The sequence below is a fragment of the Epinephelus lanceolatus genome, chromosome 19 (assembly GCF_041903045.1).
Source record: "Epinephelus lanceolatus isolate andai-2023 chromosome 19, ASM4190304v1, whole genome shotgun sequence".
NCBI lineage: Eukaryota > Metazoa > Chordata > Actinopteri > Perciformes > Serranidae > Epinephelus > Epinephelus lanceolatus.
The window spans coordinates 22,995,561-23,010,081 of NC_135752.1; the positions used below are offsets into that span (position 1 = coordinate 22,995,561).

A 14,521-nucleotide genomic window follows, 5' to 3' on the forward strand; every position below is an offset into this window, starting at 1 on the left:
TTATTTTATTCTGTTTTATTTATTAATTATTTTTGACTTTGTGCTTTAATTATCATTGTCTATGTATATGTTTGCATTTCTGTAAATTAATTTATGCACAATAAAGAAAGTAGGAAATGAAAAGACATCCCCCCTGACTCCACCTACCTTGTGACGCATGTCTCGTCCCGTAATATGCTGAGTGTATGCCCTGAGTACAATCTGCCAGGAGACCTTTCCCCCGTGCCTGGACAGCAATACGACCTCCATTACATTGTCAGACCGCAACTCTAAGGATAAACCTGCTCTAAACTGTCTATTGATTTATATATAACCATTTAAAGTGTGAGACTTGCCGAAAGGGAGACTTCACGTTAGCCTACGTGGGAGTACTAGCATGCCTGACAAATATAATTCAGGGCTGGAATATCCCGAAGTACCAGTACAGCCCCCGCAGCCGGGTAGCAAAACAGCCTGGCTGTTCTTTGACAGCTGCTCGGTCCTTGACGTCAGGGTGTTGTATGTCCGCTATGATACTCGGCGACGTGTCATCGACCATTTAACTGTATGACAGTCAGTTTACACTGCGAGTGAGACACGTCTTTTAAGACCAAGCTGACGTCTCGTCCGAGTTTGTTTTTTAAATTTAGCTACTAAGCTCGTGAGCTAACTAACTAGCATTGCTGACAGCTAGCTAGCAACTTGTTAGCCGGCTAGCAACAGGGATCCTCCCAGCACTGTGATGGCTAGCAAGCGATAGCGACACTTTCTCTTTCCAAATTTGGTAACTGCGTAAATATTTTCTCAATATTTATTTACATTATTTTAATTTAACAAGACGTGTGTTGTTAGCTCTGCTTGGGCTTTCTCTGTTTAGCCAGTGTTTCGTGGTGAGTGTGGTTTTTCTGTACAGGTTAAGGTCAGCAGTCATTGTTTATCGAGGCTCAGCTGTGTCTAGCTGCCTCTATTGTTTACATGGATACGGTCAGCTGAAGTGCACCGCGGGCATGTGCTCGTTACAATACTGGATCAGCTGCACAACAACCTCAGTGGACATGTGGAAATGGAGCTGGGAGGTAGCTAACATCTATCTACAGCCGACTCTACCGAAATGAGGATGACCGGGGCTTTGAAGGAGGACAGCTGTGCCTGCTGGACTGTTTGACTTTGTGTGGGCGTTGGACAAAGGACAGGAGTGTGTTTGCCCATATCAAAGCTTAACCGAAAGCTAGACGAGATGCGGAGAGTAGGAAATATACTGTGCCGGGAACTGGTCCACATCTCTGGCACTGGGATGCTTCTGAAGACCCTCCTGATCTCCAGTCTGCTTGGCTGGGCGACATGTCAAGAGAGCCAGAGCATGACACCTGAGGAGAAGACTGTTATTAGGTGAGGAATGTTTAGACTCACATATATAAGTTTGTTTGGACGTGCTTGTGCATGAGTGGCCCTGGAAGTCCATGCAATGAGGATGCATTTATATTTCCTCCTTTTTTTTTTGCAGGGACCAGATTATTGAAATGTTTGACCACGCTTATGGCAGTTACATGGTAAGGTCACTTTGATGCAATCGTTTTAATAATGGGAACACTTGTAGTAGAAGGAACAGCTTTATTATTAGACTAATGTGTCTTAGCATTTGCCCTTCATCACTGTAATCCAGTTAAGAAAAGCTCAGTGGCTGCTCCTCAGTGCAGTTGGATTTGATTTAGTGGGCTTGGGCAGAAAGCAAACAAACAGGATTTTGTTGCAGCTGCCTGGTACAACAGATGCCAGCAGAACACTACATGATTCATGGTGCCCTTAATATTGATTTAACTTTTGTCAGTAGTGATAGATGTCATCCAGGGGTGAGGAAGTAAGCAATGAGAGTGTACAGCCAGAGGTGTCAGGGTCATGGGTGGCCAGACTTATCCTGCGGCTCGGAGTTTTAAATGTAAAAATGCAGTGTCTGTTTAAGTATGTGGCTTTAGGCTGCTAGTTTCTTTCCCTCCTAGAGAATTTTCAACCCTTGAGCCGTCTTTCCTTAATGACACATTTTTCAGTTACTGTTGTTTGTGTTGCAGAAATACGCCTATCCAGCAGACGAGCTGATGCCTCTCAGCTGCAGGGGGAGAGTTCGCGGTCAGGAGCCAAATAGAGGGGACATAGATGACTCCTTGGGGAAGTAAGTTCAGTTTAATAACCTCAAAAAAACAAGCTCTGTATTTTTAATCCATCATTTTAAATCAAAGCTATAAACTCACAGTCAAAAGGCTTTTGTGTACATTTACTAGCTTGAAGTACTATGTCTGTCATAGAGCTGATTGTTAAAATGTGACTGCACGTTATCAAAACATATTTGCTTGAGTCTGTCCAGTGAACTATGTCTGTCTCCACACTGTCTTTTATCTGTTTTCAAGATTCACTCTTCACTGAGAATGTTAAAGAGATAGAGAGTGGAAGAAGAAAAACATGCCTGTGTTTTGTCTGCAATTTCTTACTTTTTTAATTGAAGGACATCTTAATATAAACTTTCCATCTAAAGTTATTTGGAGCTACTTTGTCTTTTCTTGTCACTGTCCATGGTGTACTATTAAATAAAACATTAAATTGAGCAATAAAATGCTTTCAACTTCATATTAAAATGTGCTTTGGATAACCAATAATAATATTTTTTTATTTTAAAATATTTTGTCATAAATAACTACATTTAAAAATATGTCTGGAATACATTTTTATTTTATTTTTCATTTTTTAAATTTTATTTGTTTTTATTTTATTTTATTTATTTAGAAATTTTTATTAACATTTTTAATTTTATTTTTTAAATACATTTTTTTATTATAAATATGAGAAAATATGGACTTAACACAAAATGTCATTTTTATGTAATGTCAGAATGTCTTGTCATAAAAGATATTTTGAATCTTTAAAGAAGAAGGGCTAATTTCTTTATATAATACAATTGTGTTTGTTTCAAACAGCTTTAATTCGACATGGAGAAGATGCCCTAGTTTTACAGGAATACATAAATTAGATGCTAATTCAAGTCAATTAAATGTACAAGAAGGCAATAAATCACAGACTTGCAGTACAATACATCCTTTTTTTCACTGCAAATTCAACATTTAACAGTGTGTGGCTCGTTGAAATGAAACTGGATCAGTGGGAAAGTGGGACACTGCTCCACTGTGTTGTGCCAGAGGCTTGCATCATCATAACATGTCTTCCACCTTTTCTGTAGGTTTTCTCTCACACTGATCGACACCCTTGATACCCTGGTGGTGAGTGTGTTCTCTGTTTACAAGTGTACAAGCAGTTTTTGTTTATGTCTTTTTTTTCTCACCATGTTTTTGTTTTCAGGCTTTTTTCCTCTTCTTTAGATTTATTTGTTCCTGTCTGTGTGTGAGCAGGTGTTAAACAAGCTTGATGAGTTTGAGGACGCAGTGAGGAAGGCTGTGACAGATGTGCGCCTGGACAACGATGTGGTGGTGTCTGTGTTTGAGACCAACATCAGAGTGTTAGGGTATGAAACATGCCTCTCATTTATTCACGTTTGTACTCTGTAAATATACTTTTATGCTCTTTTTAATTGATTAGTCTTAATAATTACATCTGGCTGAAGCGGATAATTCCTCTGAATGTAAAATTACTCCACATCAGCACAGACTATTATTATTACTAGACAAAAAGGCCATGCTGTATTAAATATCTCAACCTGTCCAGCCCAACCTTTCTGTTTAATTCATCTTTTTTTTCTTCCTTTATTTAATTCTCCCCAGAGGGCTTCTGGGAGCCCACGTGATGGCCGACCTGCTACGGCAGCGTGGGGAGAGGATGCAGTGGTATCGTGATGAGCTCCTACACATGGCCAAAGAGCTGGGCCATCGATTACTGCCTGCCTTTAACACCACAAGTGGCCTTCCCTACCCTAAGGTTTCCCTTATTTTATTGTTAAATATCACAGGTGTTATTTTAGATGTATCTGCATTTGACTAACTGCATTGATAGCAAAAAGTTCCTCACAGTCAGTGCACCACAGAGGAACTAATGAACAACATATTACTTACTTTAGTTCAGTATAGTGCACCCTGACCAGCTCAAACCATTTTGGAAGAAACCCGCAGTGAACAAATGTAAACCCATGAAAAAAATTTCCAGAAATGATTCGAGCTGAGTTTATTTTAAGAACCTAAAGTAGACAAAAATGTTCTACAACAAGTGACAAGATTAATGTATCATTTTTTGGTTTTCCAGGTGAATCTGCGGTACGGAGTCCTCAACCCACTTTCACGCACAGGCACTGAATCGGACACTTGCACAGCATGTGCTGGAACAATGATCCTGGAGTTTGCAGCCCTCAGCAGACTGTCAGGAGAGTCTGTGTTTGAGGTATTACTTCCCTCTACCTCTCAAGAGATAAGACTCTTTATGATTGTTTTGTTTTGCTCTTATTGTGAAATGACTGAGATATAATAGAGTGCACTTGTTTTCTTAGAAATTATAGCTGGCTATAACTGATGCCAGTTCAGGATGAAATCATACTGTATATGAATGACTTAACTGTTTTTTACCAGAAGCATTTTAATGATGTGATGCTCATTGTTTTACAGGAACATGCAAGGAAGGCGCTGGATGTCCTCTGGCAGAGAAGACAGAGGGGAAGTGACTTGGTGGGGACTGTCATCAATATCCATAATGAAGAATGGGTCCGGAGGGGTGAGGCAAAACTTTCATACTGACAAGAGATTGAATGTGAACCACACCTTCATTAATATAGGCCTATATTTTATCTACAAGTGCACGTCACACACTGAGCGAGCCGCCTGTTAATGACGCTGTCGGCAAAGCAGTAATGATTGTGCTAATGGGTATGTAGCTACTTACATGTTTCAGATGATACGTCATGTTTGTAGTCGACCAATGAAGATAAGTTTACATATCACCTTGAGTTCATCCTTCACCTTCTCAAAATGATCCCACACTTTGGATTTCCTTCCCAACGTGTTATTATTAATCACCAAATCATATTTAAAATGCAGCTGAAATGTGTGGCACTTTGTACTGTGCATTATGTACATTCCACATTTTATTACAGAACATAAAAACCCCCTTAATAAAAGTTAACAAATAAATAAACAATTTCCCATGTTCTAAACTAATGACATCCAGCTGGTGTGAGTGTGTGTGAAGGCAGCTGTAGACTTGTACCAGTAATGCTCATGCGAGTCTGAGAGCACACTTGTGTTTGTATGTGTTTAAAAAAGAAAGAAGGAGAGCTGATGACAATCAGAGCTGCTGGACAGTCTTGTATGTTGAAACTCTCCCCTTTTTCCTCTGGATATTTTAATAATTAATTTAACTGACTAGTATTTCTGGTGCCAACTGTAATCGACTAATTACACACATTCCCACTTAATACATGAACCATTTATAGTAATCCTCTCTCTTGTGTTTGCAGACAGTGGAGTTGGTGCTGGTATCGACTCATACTATGAATATTTGATGAAGGCCTACATTCTTCTGGGCGACAATGTTTTTCTGGAGAGGTTCAACATTGTAAGTCCTCTATCACTGCACGCCCACATAGAAATCTATATCCAAGCGTTTGGCGCCTGCTGTATTGTGCTCCCTCTTGCAACATAATTGGCTCTCCACTGGCCATTTAGCTCGTACCGTTATTGTGTGTTGAAGACATTTCTCATTGTTTGCTAATTTATGTTCCATGATGTTTGTTTGTAACAGCACTACAGTGCCATTATGAAGTACATCAGTCAGCCTCCCCTGCTGCTCAACGTACACATGCACAACCCCACTGTGAGCGTGCGTAGCTGGATGGATTCACTCTTGGCATTTTTCCCCGGCTTACAGGTCAGGGATCCTCCATTAATCACATTTACTACCATTAACACACAGTAGATGGAGTAGAAAAGGTTGCACCCGTGTCTCTGGAGTGACATTTATTTTTCCCACGCAGGTTTTGAGAGGAGATTTGAAACCAGCTATTGAGACTCATGAAATGCTTTACCAAGTCACCAAACAGCACAAGTTCCTTCCAGAGGTAAAGACTCTGTTCTCTTTGTTTATTTAATGACATATAGTAGGCAAATACAGGCAGATTAAGTTGGTTTAACACTTAATAGGGGTGGGTAATACGGATAAAATCTTCTGTCACATATCACAGTTATAAAAACAGTCTGTGTCCACTTCAAAAAGTACTGCATCACGATGATGTAAAAACCTTGAAATTTTAATATAATCATTAAGTGGTCCATCTCATTACAGCTCTGCCTGTAGTAATCTAACAGAGCCAGAAGTGCTGAAGGGATAATTACCTCTGTATGAATAGTATAGCACTGTCTCCACCTCTGAATATATCTTGTCACATCACCCAACCCTTATACTTGGCTAATTTGAAGTTACAATAAGACATATTCTTATTAAAGTTGACAGGTTAAGTATCAGCTGTTGCTGTATCAGTTTGATATTTTTGATCCTGTGCTATGATTTATTATTGTGGGAAAAAGTCATGACCTTACTCTGAATGAAATGTTACACTGAATGGAAATCTCTTGTAGCTACTCTTCTTTCACCCATTCATTAGTAAATCTGTTCATAATATACAGAGTAGTCTTAGAAGAAGCCAGTGTCACTGACATCTTTTGCTTTCTGCAGGCTTTCACTACAGAGTTCAGAGTTCACTGGGGCCAACACCTCCTGAGACCAGAGTTTGCAGAAAGCACCTACTACCTCTATAAGGTGATTAAAAACTGGCAGGACAGTGTCCTAGACAAACTACAGTAACCTTTCTCTGTTATAAGAAGGCTAATTAATGAAACTACTCCACTCGTGTACTGTATGCACAATTATTTTTATAGCAAACTGAATGTTCCATGTTAGATGTGTGATCGAGACTACATGATTATCCCTGCAGGCCACTGGCGACCCCTACTACCTCAGAGTGGGACAGTCCATCGTGGAAAAGCTCAATGCCTACGCCAGGGTGCCTTGCGGGTTTGCTGCTGTGCAAGATGTCCGCACTGGGACACATGAAGACAGGTACACAGATGCCGTTACAAACTTGTTTACAATGATATGTTTCATATGGAAGTGTGACATTAGAAGGTTTTTTCTGGTTAAACCTTCCTGTTGGTAAAATAACTGTCGTAATGGAACAAAATATCTCTCTATTTCTGTGTGTGTGTAGGATGGACTCATTCTTTCTGGCTGAGATGTTTAAATACCTGTACCTGCTGTTTTCGGAGAAGAGCCAGCTGCCCATCGATGTTGACGACTACATCTTCACCACGGAGGCTCACCTTCTCCCTGTGTCTCTCTCCACCACCCAGCCGCCCTGTCAAAGCAACAATACGGTGAGAGCTCTCACACACATTTTTTGAGTCTCACATTGAAACAAGCTGATATTATGCTGATATGAAATGATTACTAGACAGTGTAGCTGATGACACCACTGTAATCTGTAATTATTATTGCTGTTATTAATTTATAGTGTATATTACTGTGTAAGAATGGGACATAATGACATTCTGTGTGTGTAAAATGCTGACTTACTCTTTAAAGGGGATCTAATGTGCTCATTTTCAGGTTCATACTTGTATTTTGGGTTTCTACTAGAACATGTTTACATGCGTTAAAGGTCCAGTGTGTAGGATTAAGTGGCATCTAGCTGTGAGGTTGCAGAGCTAAAACTTCTCCCGTGTGCCACGTGTGTAGGATAACCACGGTGGCTGACGCGAAAACATGAATGGCCCCATCTAGAGCCAGTGTTTGATTTGTATGTTCTTGGCTACTGTAGAACAATATGGTGGACTCAGTAGGAGCAGGCCCGCTCTGCATGTAGATATAAACAGCTCATTCTAAGGTCATGAAAACACAGGAATTCTTAGTTTCATGCGATTATAAACTAATGAAAACGTAGTTAGAAATATTATATACAATTTCTGCCAATAGATGCCCCTAAATCCTACACACTGGACCTTTAATGTTCAAAAAACACTTCTTAAAATTCATACTGTCTGTGCTGGAACATCTGCACCCTTTGTCTTAAACGCTCCGTTTTAGTGCCTGTGTCTTTAAGCCCCCCTTTAGAAAAAGCTCAGGCTGCTCTGACTGGTCAGCATTTCTGGGTCTTCCATATCTTGGTGTCTCTGCATCGTCTTTGCAGCCCAAGGATGGATTGTAATGGAGTATATCAGCATTTTTTTACCTTGAAAAATCTGAAATAAAAGCTTCTAAACACAACCATACGTGTTACAGCAAGAATATAATCGAAAATCCAGGAGACATTAAGAAAACTGGCAACCAAGATTACATGTGTCTTGACGTTACATGCAGCTGCATGTATTGGTGGAGGCCACATAATGTAAACACTTGCAGTGGTATGCCGAGAGCAGATGACCATATAAAGATGTGTCAGCTCTCTGAAGCCTGAGGTTTTTGCTCACAGGGATTACTTTTATGTATGTTTACCTACTCATGAGAAACTTTGGCCAGGTCTAATATGAGCATCTGACATTGTAACATTATATATATGGCAGAAGATAAGGAAAAGCACAATAGGTCCTCCATGTATAGGAGCTAAAATGTGTTATTAACTGTTAACTGTTGGTTCTGTGCTTTAGGAGACTGTTCCTGTATCTCACGAGGAAGATCTGTTCACACACTCCTGCCCCAGCATGGAGACCTTGTTCCCCAACAATCCCTCATTTGCCAAAACCATTCGGGACAGCTACAAGTACCTCACTGGGGTGGGACGAGCCCTCCACCCCTTACCTGTCAGGTGTGTCTAGGGCTTTTGATTTTAGAGTGAAATCACTGATGAAACCCGTTTCTTATGATTACTTTGTGTTTTAACTTGGGTGTTTTTGTACTTCACAGGGAAATTGAACTGCCGCTCCATGATAGTGGGATGGAGCCAGTAGAGTTCTTGAAAAGCATGGGCATTTCTCTCACTCCACTGAATGAGGTCATGGCAGGAGACTTGGGAAGTCGGAAGGTATTGTAGTCACTTGTACTCAACACGTCATGAAGTCAAAGTAACCAGAAAGCGAACTGTAGGTGGTAGAACAATGGAAAAATAATGTTCTCCAGCTGGTGTTAATGGCACAATTATCAGCTTTGAGCTATGAGTTAAAGAGTTTTAGTTAATGATTTACGACCTCATTTTGTCCATTTGGCTCCACAAATGCACTCAAACACCGTGTTAAACCATGATGTTTTTTTGTTGCTGTGAGCATGCTTTAATGGAGCAGTCAGAGCAGGTTAATTATATAACGTGCTGTTGTGCCAATTATATCTTTCAAATTGTGCAAATAACAGGGTGTCGAGCAGCATGGATTTAGAAAATTATAAGCCGCTTTAATCAAATGACAGAGTGTTTTTTAAACAGATTTATTTTTCATTTTATCAGTTATGCTACACTTAATTCTGTGTTAACTTAGGCAGTAAATATGCCCCCTCCAGTGTCCTGATGTTTCCAACAGTGAGGGAGAAAAGGAAATCACTCAGTCGCGTAAAATGGATTGCAAATGTCATTTTGCTTTTTAAACTGTTTACAAGCATTGGGTTTAGAGCAGCGTTAATTGAGTGAAAAGTGGGTCAAAGTAATGAATATATGGCTCTAAATGTAAAACAAATGCCTGGAATGTAGGTTACTATAACAATGTCCACAAATTCCCTGTTAACCATGACAAAAGTTGAACTGATGATAGCATAATATTGTCATATAACTTCCCTCTTTTAATTTAAACATGACTCACACATGAATTCAAATCACAGATGAATATCTTAATAGTTTTCTGAATATAAACCCTTTATAGGAGCATAAAGGAGTGTACCGGGTAAAGCTTGTGGCAGAGGTGAGCCACACGGAGGAGGAGGAGGTGGTGCCGCATGTTGTTCAGCTCATATCACCCCCGTTTCTGGGTAGGACAGTCCTCACAGCAGGACCTGCCAAGTTCGGGATGGACCTTACGAAGCAGGAGCATGGGGTGAGCTTCCAACGACTCGTGTAGCTTTTAGAAGAAACAAGTGTTCAATGATAATAACATGACCAAAAATTTTAAATATTATGAAATCACTGACTTTTCAGAGAAGTGATTATAAAAGATGGATCTTCACAAATGGGGGCCAAAACATTTACGATTTAAGGGTGCAAGGGTACACAAAAGTCAGGGTTTGGTTCATGCCCTGGTGTAGGAGTCACAGTTTGGTGTGAGTTTGGTACAGCAAAAAAAAAAAACAAATGCATTATGATACGTTTCTTTTTATTTATTTTGAATAGACCGTAGTGCCAGAGACAAATAAAATCCTCCTGCTGGGGACGGAGGTAACATTTTGCTCACTGGCAACTTTGGTAAAATATTTTCATTTTAAAAATAAGGAACATTTTAAACACTTCAGTATCACACTGTGTGAACACTGAACAAACACTTTCCCAAAAGTCAACAGGTCACAGCAGGGTATAAAAATGAAAAAGCATCTCTTATGTTATGAAACTGATAATTTCAAAATACATAGAATTAAAGTTGTGCACAAGGAGGCAGGTTTAATTTGCCATCCTGGTGATCGGCACATCTGGGTGATGCTGCCAAATATGAGATAGCACATTAGATGTGTTTGAATTCACTTTGTTGTTTCCTACAACAGCGACACACCCTGCTTGTCTTATACACAACTCCTTCTCAGTTGCTGTTGTAGCTGACCAGGAAGGAAAGTTTTTTTTCTATCTTGGGTGGTGAAGTCATGCAACTACTGTGCCTTACCATGCTTCTGATTGTTTTACCATGACATTGTAACCCTAACCAATCTTGCTCCTCTTGCCTAAATCTAAACCAACCAACGAAGGCAACAAGCACTTGCTAGTCAGATGGAGAGTAGGGCAGGTGATGCCTTCACAATCCTAGGAAAAAAATTGGAAACTGGGAGCCTGCAAGCTGGTCTTCCAGCTCCGGCATTTCATTTAATTTGCTTGTTGGTCTAACCTTGTTATAAGTTGCTAATGGCATACACCTAAAAGTTTATGGGCCGAACTCACTCTTGTGAACTTTTGTTCCATATTACATGCATCAGTCTACATGCCATGTGTTCTTTGGGCTTCATGCACCAGACCGTGGCTCGCTGTACTGTGAGGGTTCAGTACAAATACATAAACCCTCACAGCCCTATAAAATTTCATCATAGATATTTACTGAACTGTGTAAGTTTTACCTGTCTTCTTTTTATCTCAGCACAATAACTTACAATAACACTCTTACTCCTGTGCCACAGGTTAAGGGCAGCATCGTGAAAGCCTCTCCCTACACTGCATGCGGACCAATAGATAACACAGTGGAGCTTAAAGGGCATATTGCTCTGGCACTGCGTGGTGACTGCATGTTCGCTGTTAAGGCTCGTCGGCTGCAGGAGGCAGGAGCCATAGGAGTCATCTTTATAGGTGAGGATGATTATCAGGGATGTTGAAACTACATTTTTTCCTATAGTCCATCTCAAAGCTCAGACAGCAAAGATTAGAATAACTAAATATAAGAAGGCTGGACCTAAAGAAATTAAATCTTTTCAAATACTCCATTACTCTCTTTCTCAGACCACCGAGAGGGAAGCAATAGTGAGGAAACTCCCCTCTTCCAGATGGTTGGAGATGGCGACTCCACTGAAGACATCACCCTGCCGTTGGTGTTCGTGTTCAACCGCGAGGGTGCTGTGCTCACAGCAGCTCTGGAGGAACAACACAATGTGGATGTGCTGCTGCTGCCCAAAGAGAGGCAGCTAGGACATGGTGAGGAGCAGAAGGAGGAAGATTAAATGATAAGGCTGGCGATATTCTATATTTTTGTTATTGTTAGCAAAACCCATAAACTGAACACCAAAACCAGCAAAACGTTCAGTTCAGTTAGGTGCGCTTTTTTTCCGTTTTCACTGTGAAAAGTTGTGGATGGTACCGATGGAACTGTTCCGTATCTTCCCCATTTTTGGTCCCCCCTCTGTTGGGGTACCTAGCACACAGATCTGGTACTAAAAGGTGGAGCTGTGAACACTGCAGTCTGTTGATTGGTCAATAGCGGACAGTCACTCTGCTCAGGGCTGAGTTGTGGCTGGTTTTGAGGCTCATGTAACCACTGTTCACACGAGTTTTATTAGTAGACTGTAACTATAAAATGAAAGTATGTTTTGCTGCCTCTAGCAGCAGCTGGAGTCTAGGTCCCCTTTAACTTACAACCTGTATGGATTATACAGAAGGACAACTGCAAATACGGCTAACAAAATTATTTCAAATGTCAAATCTTAGTTACTCTCTCTGTTCTTGTTCTAATTTCGTATATCGTTGGTTCTCCTCCTCGTTGTCCAGATAAGACAGACAAACCCCTCGGCATGAACATCAAACTCCGCCTGGCAGAGGAGGGGGAGCTGGAGGAGGGAGCATCCAGAGGGCCCACCTTGGAGTTTGTGTTGGAGAAACAGGAGGTGCTTCTTAAGGAGGAGGAGGACGAAGAGCTCAGAGGACGACAACAGCCGCAGCGGTTCTGCACAGTGGCAGCAGAGACAGACAGAACTGAACCGTGTTCAGCTGATACCTCTCAAACCACAAACTCTGACAGTAGACCAGATGCAAACCCCTGACCACTGCTGATCCCAAAGCTGCCAAGTTTCCTAACACTGATCTCTTGTCAGTTTCTGAATGGCGTGTGCCTCAGAGCCCCTCACTGCCCTACATGGAGCCCTAACTGACCCAGCCTGCATGTTTACAGCCGATGGAGGAGCGCAAAGCAGTGTGATGGCCCCTTTGCATCCTGTCTTGACTATGAAACCTAAAGATGGTCCTACGTTTATTAGACAGAGAGTCAAAGTGGGGCTGCAGGTCTCTCTGAAACGAGGGATGTCATGAGACTAAAACAGGTAGCTGAAGGACAAAGACTGTAGGTTCAGATGGCTGGGCTGTTACTGCCCACACCGAGCCTGTAGTGTTGCTATTGTAGGCACATACACGGTGTTGATAATGACGTAGATCATCAACTAGAATTTAAAATTACCTCACCTCGGAGGAAAACATAGACAAAGCAAAATGTACTCAGCTAGGTTTTTATGCAATGCAGTTTGTTTTTAATGTAGAGTGCACCTTTTCACTTCAATAACTACTGTTAAATATTCAGTGAGAGCAGATGGAATATTACCCGGCCAGTAGGTGGCGTTAGCTGCCATAACTTCTCAGTAACATAGTGGATGAAGGAGATGAGCTGGGGCCAATTTGGAAAGTTGATTTTTATTTTGTACCAGTAAGCAACTTCAGGGAATTTCAAGAGTCAATGCAGTTTGCTAGGTTGACCCATTTGAGGAAATGTTTGTGTGTGTGTTGTGCATTTCCTTTTTGCTATAGTGTATGTGTGAGTGTGTGTAATAATACCCAAGAAAGTGTCTCAGCTAGATCATCAGTGCTGTCAGATGACCCCCCCTGTCGTTACAAAGACGTTATGCGAGGGTTTAAGAGTAAAAACTCTGTCGGATTGACCACCGTGAATCATTTTTCTGGCTGAATGCTACTTTTTCCCCGGCCCATTAACACCTGTCTAGTCACTATTAGATTGTAACCATGTCATTTTAAAAACATCGCCAGAAAATTACCAAAGCTGGTTTTCTTGCAAGCGAAGTCTACATGTACGTAACTCTGGTTTACTTCCAGATGCAGCATCACAGGTTGGTCTGCAGTCCCAGACTGCAATGCACTTCGAAACACGGGTATGATCATCTGTGGCAGATTCATTTCTTTTTGTTTGTTGCAATAATTGCAGTCATATATGCTCCTATTTACATTACATTGTGCCATGATGCAATGGTCATAGCCGCCTTAAAATGTAAGTAGAATGTCACAGGTTAAATTTAAATTTAAGTTTTGCATTATCTGAAATGGTAACAGTCAAACTAGAAAGGCTCATTAAATCCTGTACGTCTCTTACACTCTCTTAACAATATTCCGGGCATTTTTATGTGCAATTATTTTATGCAACACTTCATAAAGATGCACAACTCTTTAATCAGTTTGTTCATATTCACTTTATTCTCACTAATTATTTGTTGCATGATTTTTGTCTTGTGTGGTACATTAAATGTGAGCCTATGTTTGAGTGGGGCAAACACTTCTCATGCCAGAGTATGTTGTGGTTTATGTTTGTACAGTGGACCTGTTCCTGATGCTGCTGAGTTCATTTGAAGTCTTAATCCAACATGACACTCTTTATTTTTTTGGTTGTTGTTGAGCCTGTATGAGGCTCTGCCAACCCGTATACCTCAGGACTGTTTACGTCTCCGCTCACGCACAGAAGAAGACCGTGAACAAGAAGTAGGGGATTCTTTTTTTTTTTTTCTTCATGCTATTTAATTTTCTGCAGTTCTCTAAGGTATTTGTTGATCAGTGGATGAAAGACAAAAAGTGCCATAAGAGATGCATGACATGGCTCCTGTTTCTGTTTCACATCCTGTCTGTATTTAGTTTCTGACTGTAAGCTGAGGCAATCCCGTTAATAAATTTGAAATCACCATTATTAAA

At 40.7% G+C, this 14,521-nt stretch overlaps 1 protein-coding gene across 2 annotated transcripts; it reads left to right on the forward strand.

The window, feature by feature from the left end:
* The first annotated feature begins 444 nt into the window (after nucleotides 1–444).
* On the forward strand, nucleotides 445–14,521 carry LOC117269810 (ER degradation-enhancing alpha-mannosidase-like protein 3). Of its 2 annotated transcripts, XM_078162035.1 has the most exons (21): nucleotides 445–763; nucleotides 893–1,368; nucleotides 1,484–1,529; nucleotides 2,046–2,146; nucleotides 3,206–3,245; nucleotides 3,375–3,487; nucleotides 3,744–3,897; nucleotides 4,219–4,353; nucleotides 4,575–4,680; nucleotides 5,423–5,520; nucleotides 5,707–5,832; nucleotides 5,939–6,022; nucleotides 6,637–6,720; nucleotides 6,896–7,020; nucleotides 7,169–7,334; nucleotides 8,604–8,761; nucleotides 8,860–8,977; nucleotides 9,801–9,971; nucleotides 11,251–11,416; nucleotides 11,567–11,758; nucleotides 12,329–14,521. In XM_078162035.1, the coding sequence occupies exons 2-21, from the start codon at nucleotides 1,217–1,219 to the stop codon at nucleotides 12,598–12,600; spliced, it is 2,607 nt and encodes an 868-aa protein (XP_078018161.1). In that variant the 5' UTR covers nucleotides 445–763; nucleotides 893–1,216; the 3' UTR covers nucleotides 12,601–14,521. The 2 variants fall into 2 exon arrangements, with proteins under 2 accessions (XP_078018161.1, XP_033503034.1); XM_033647143.2 differs by having other exon boundaries at nucleotides 445–1,368.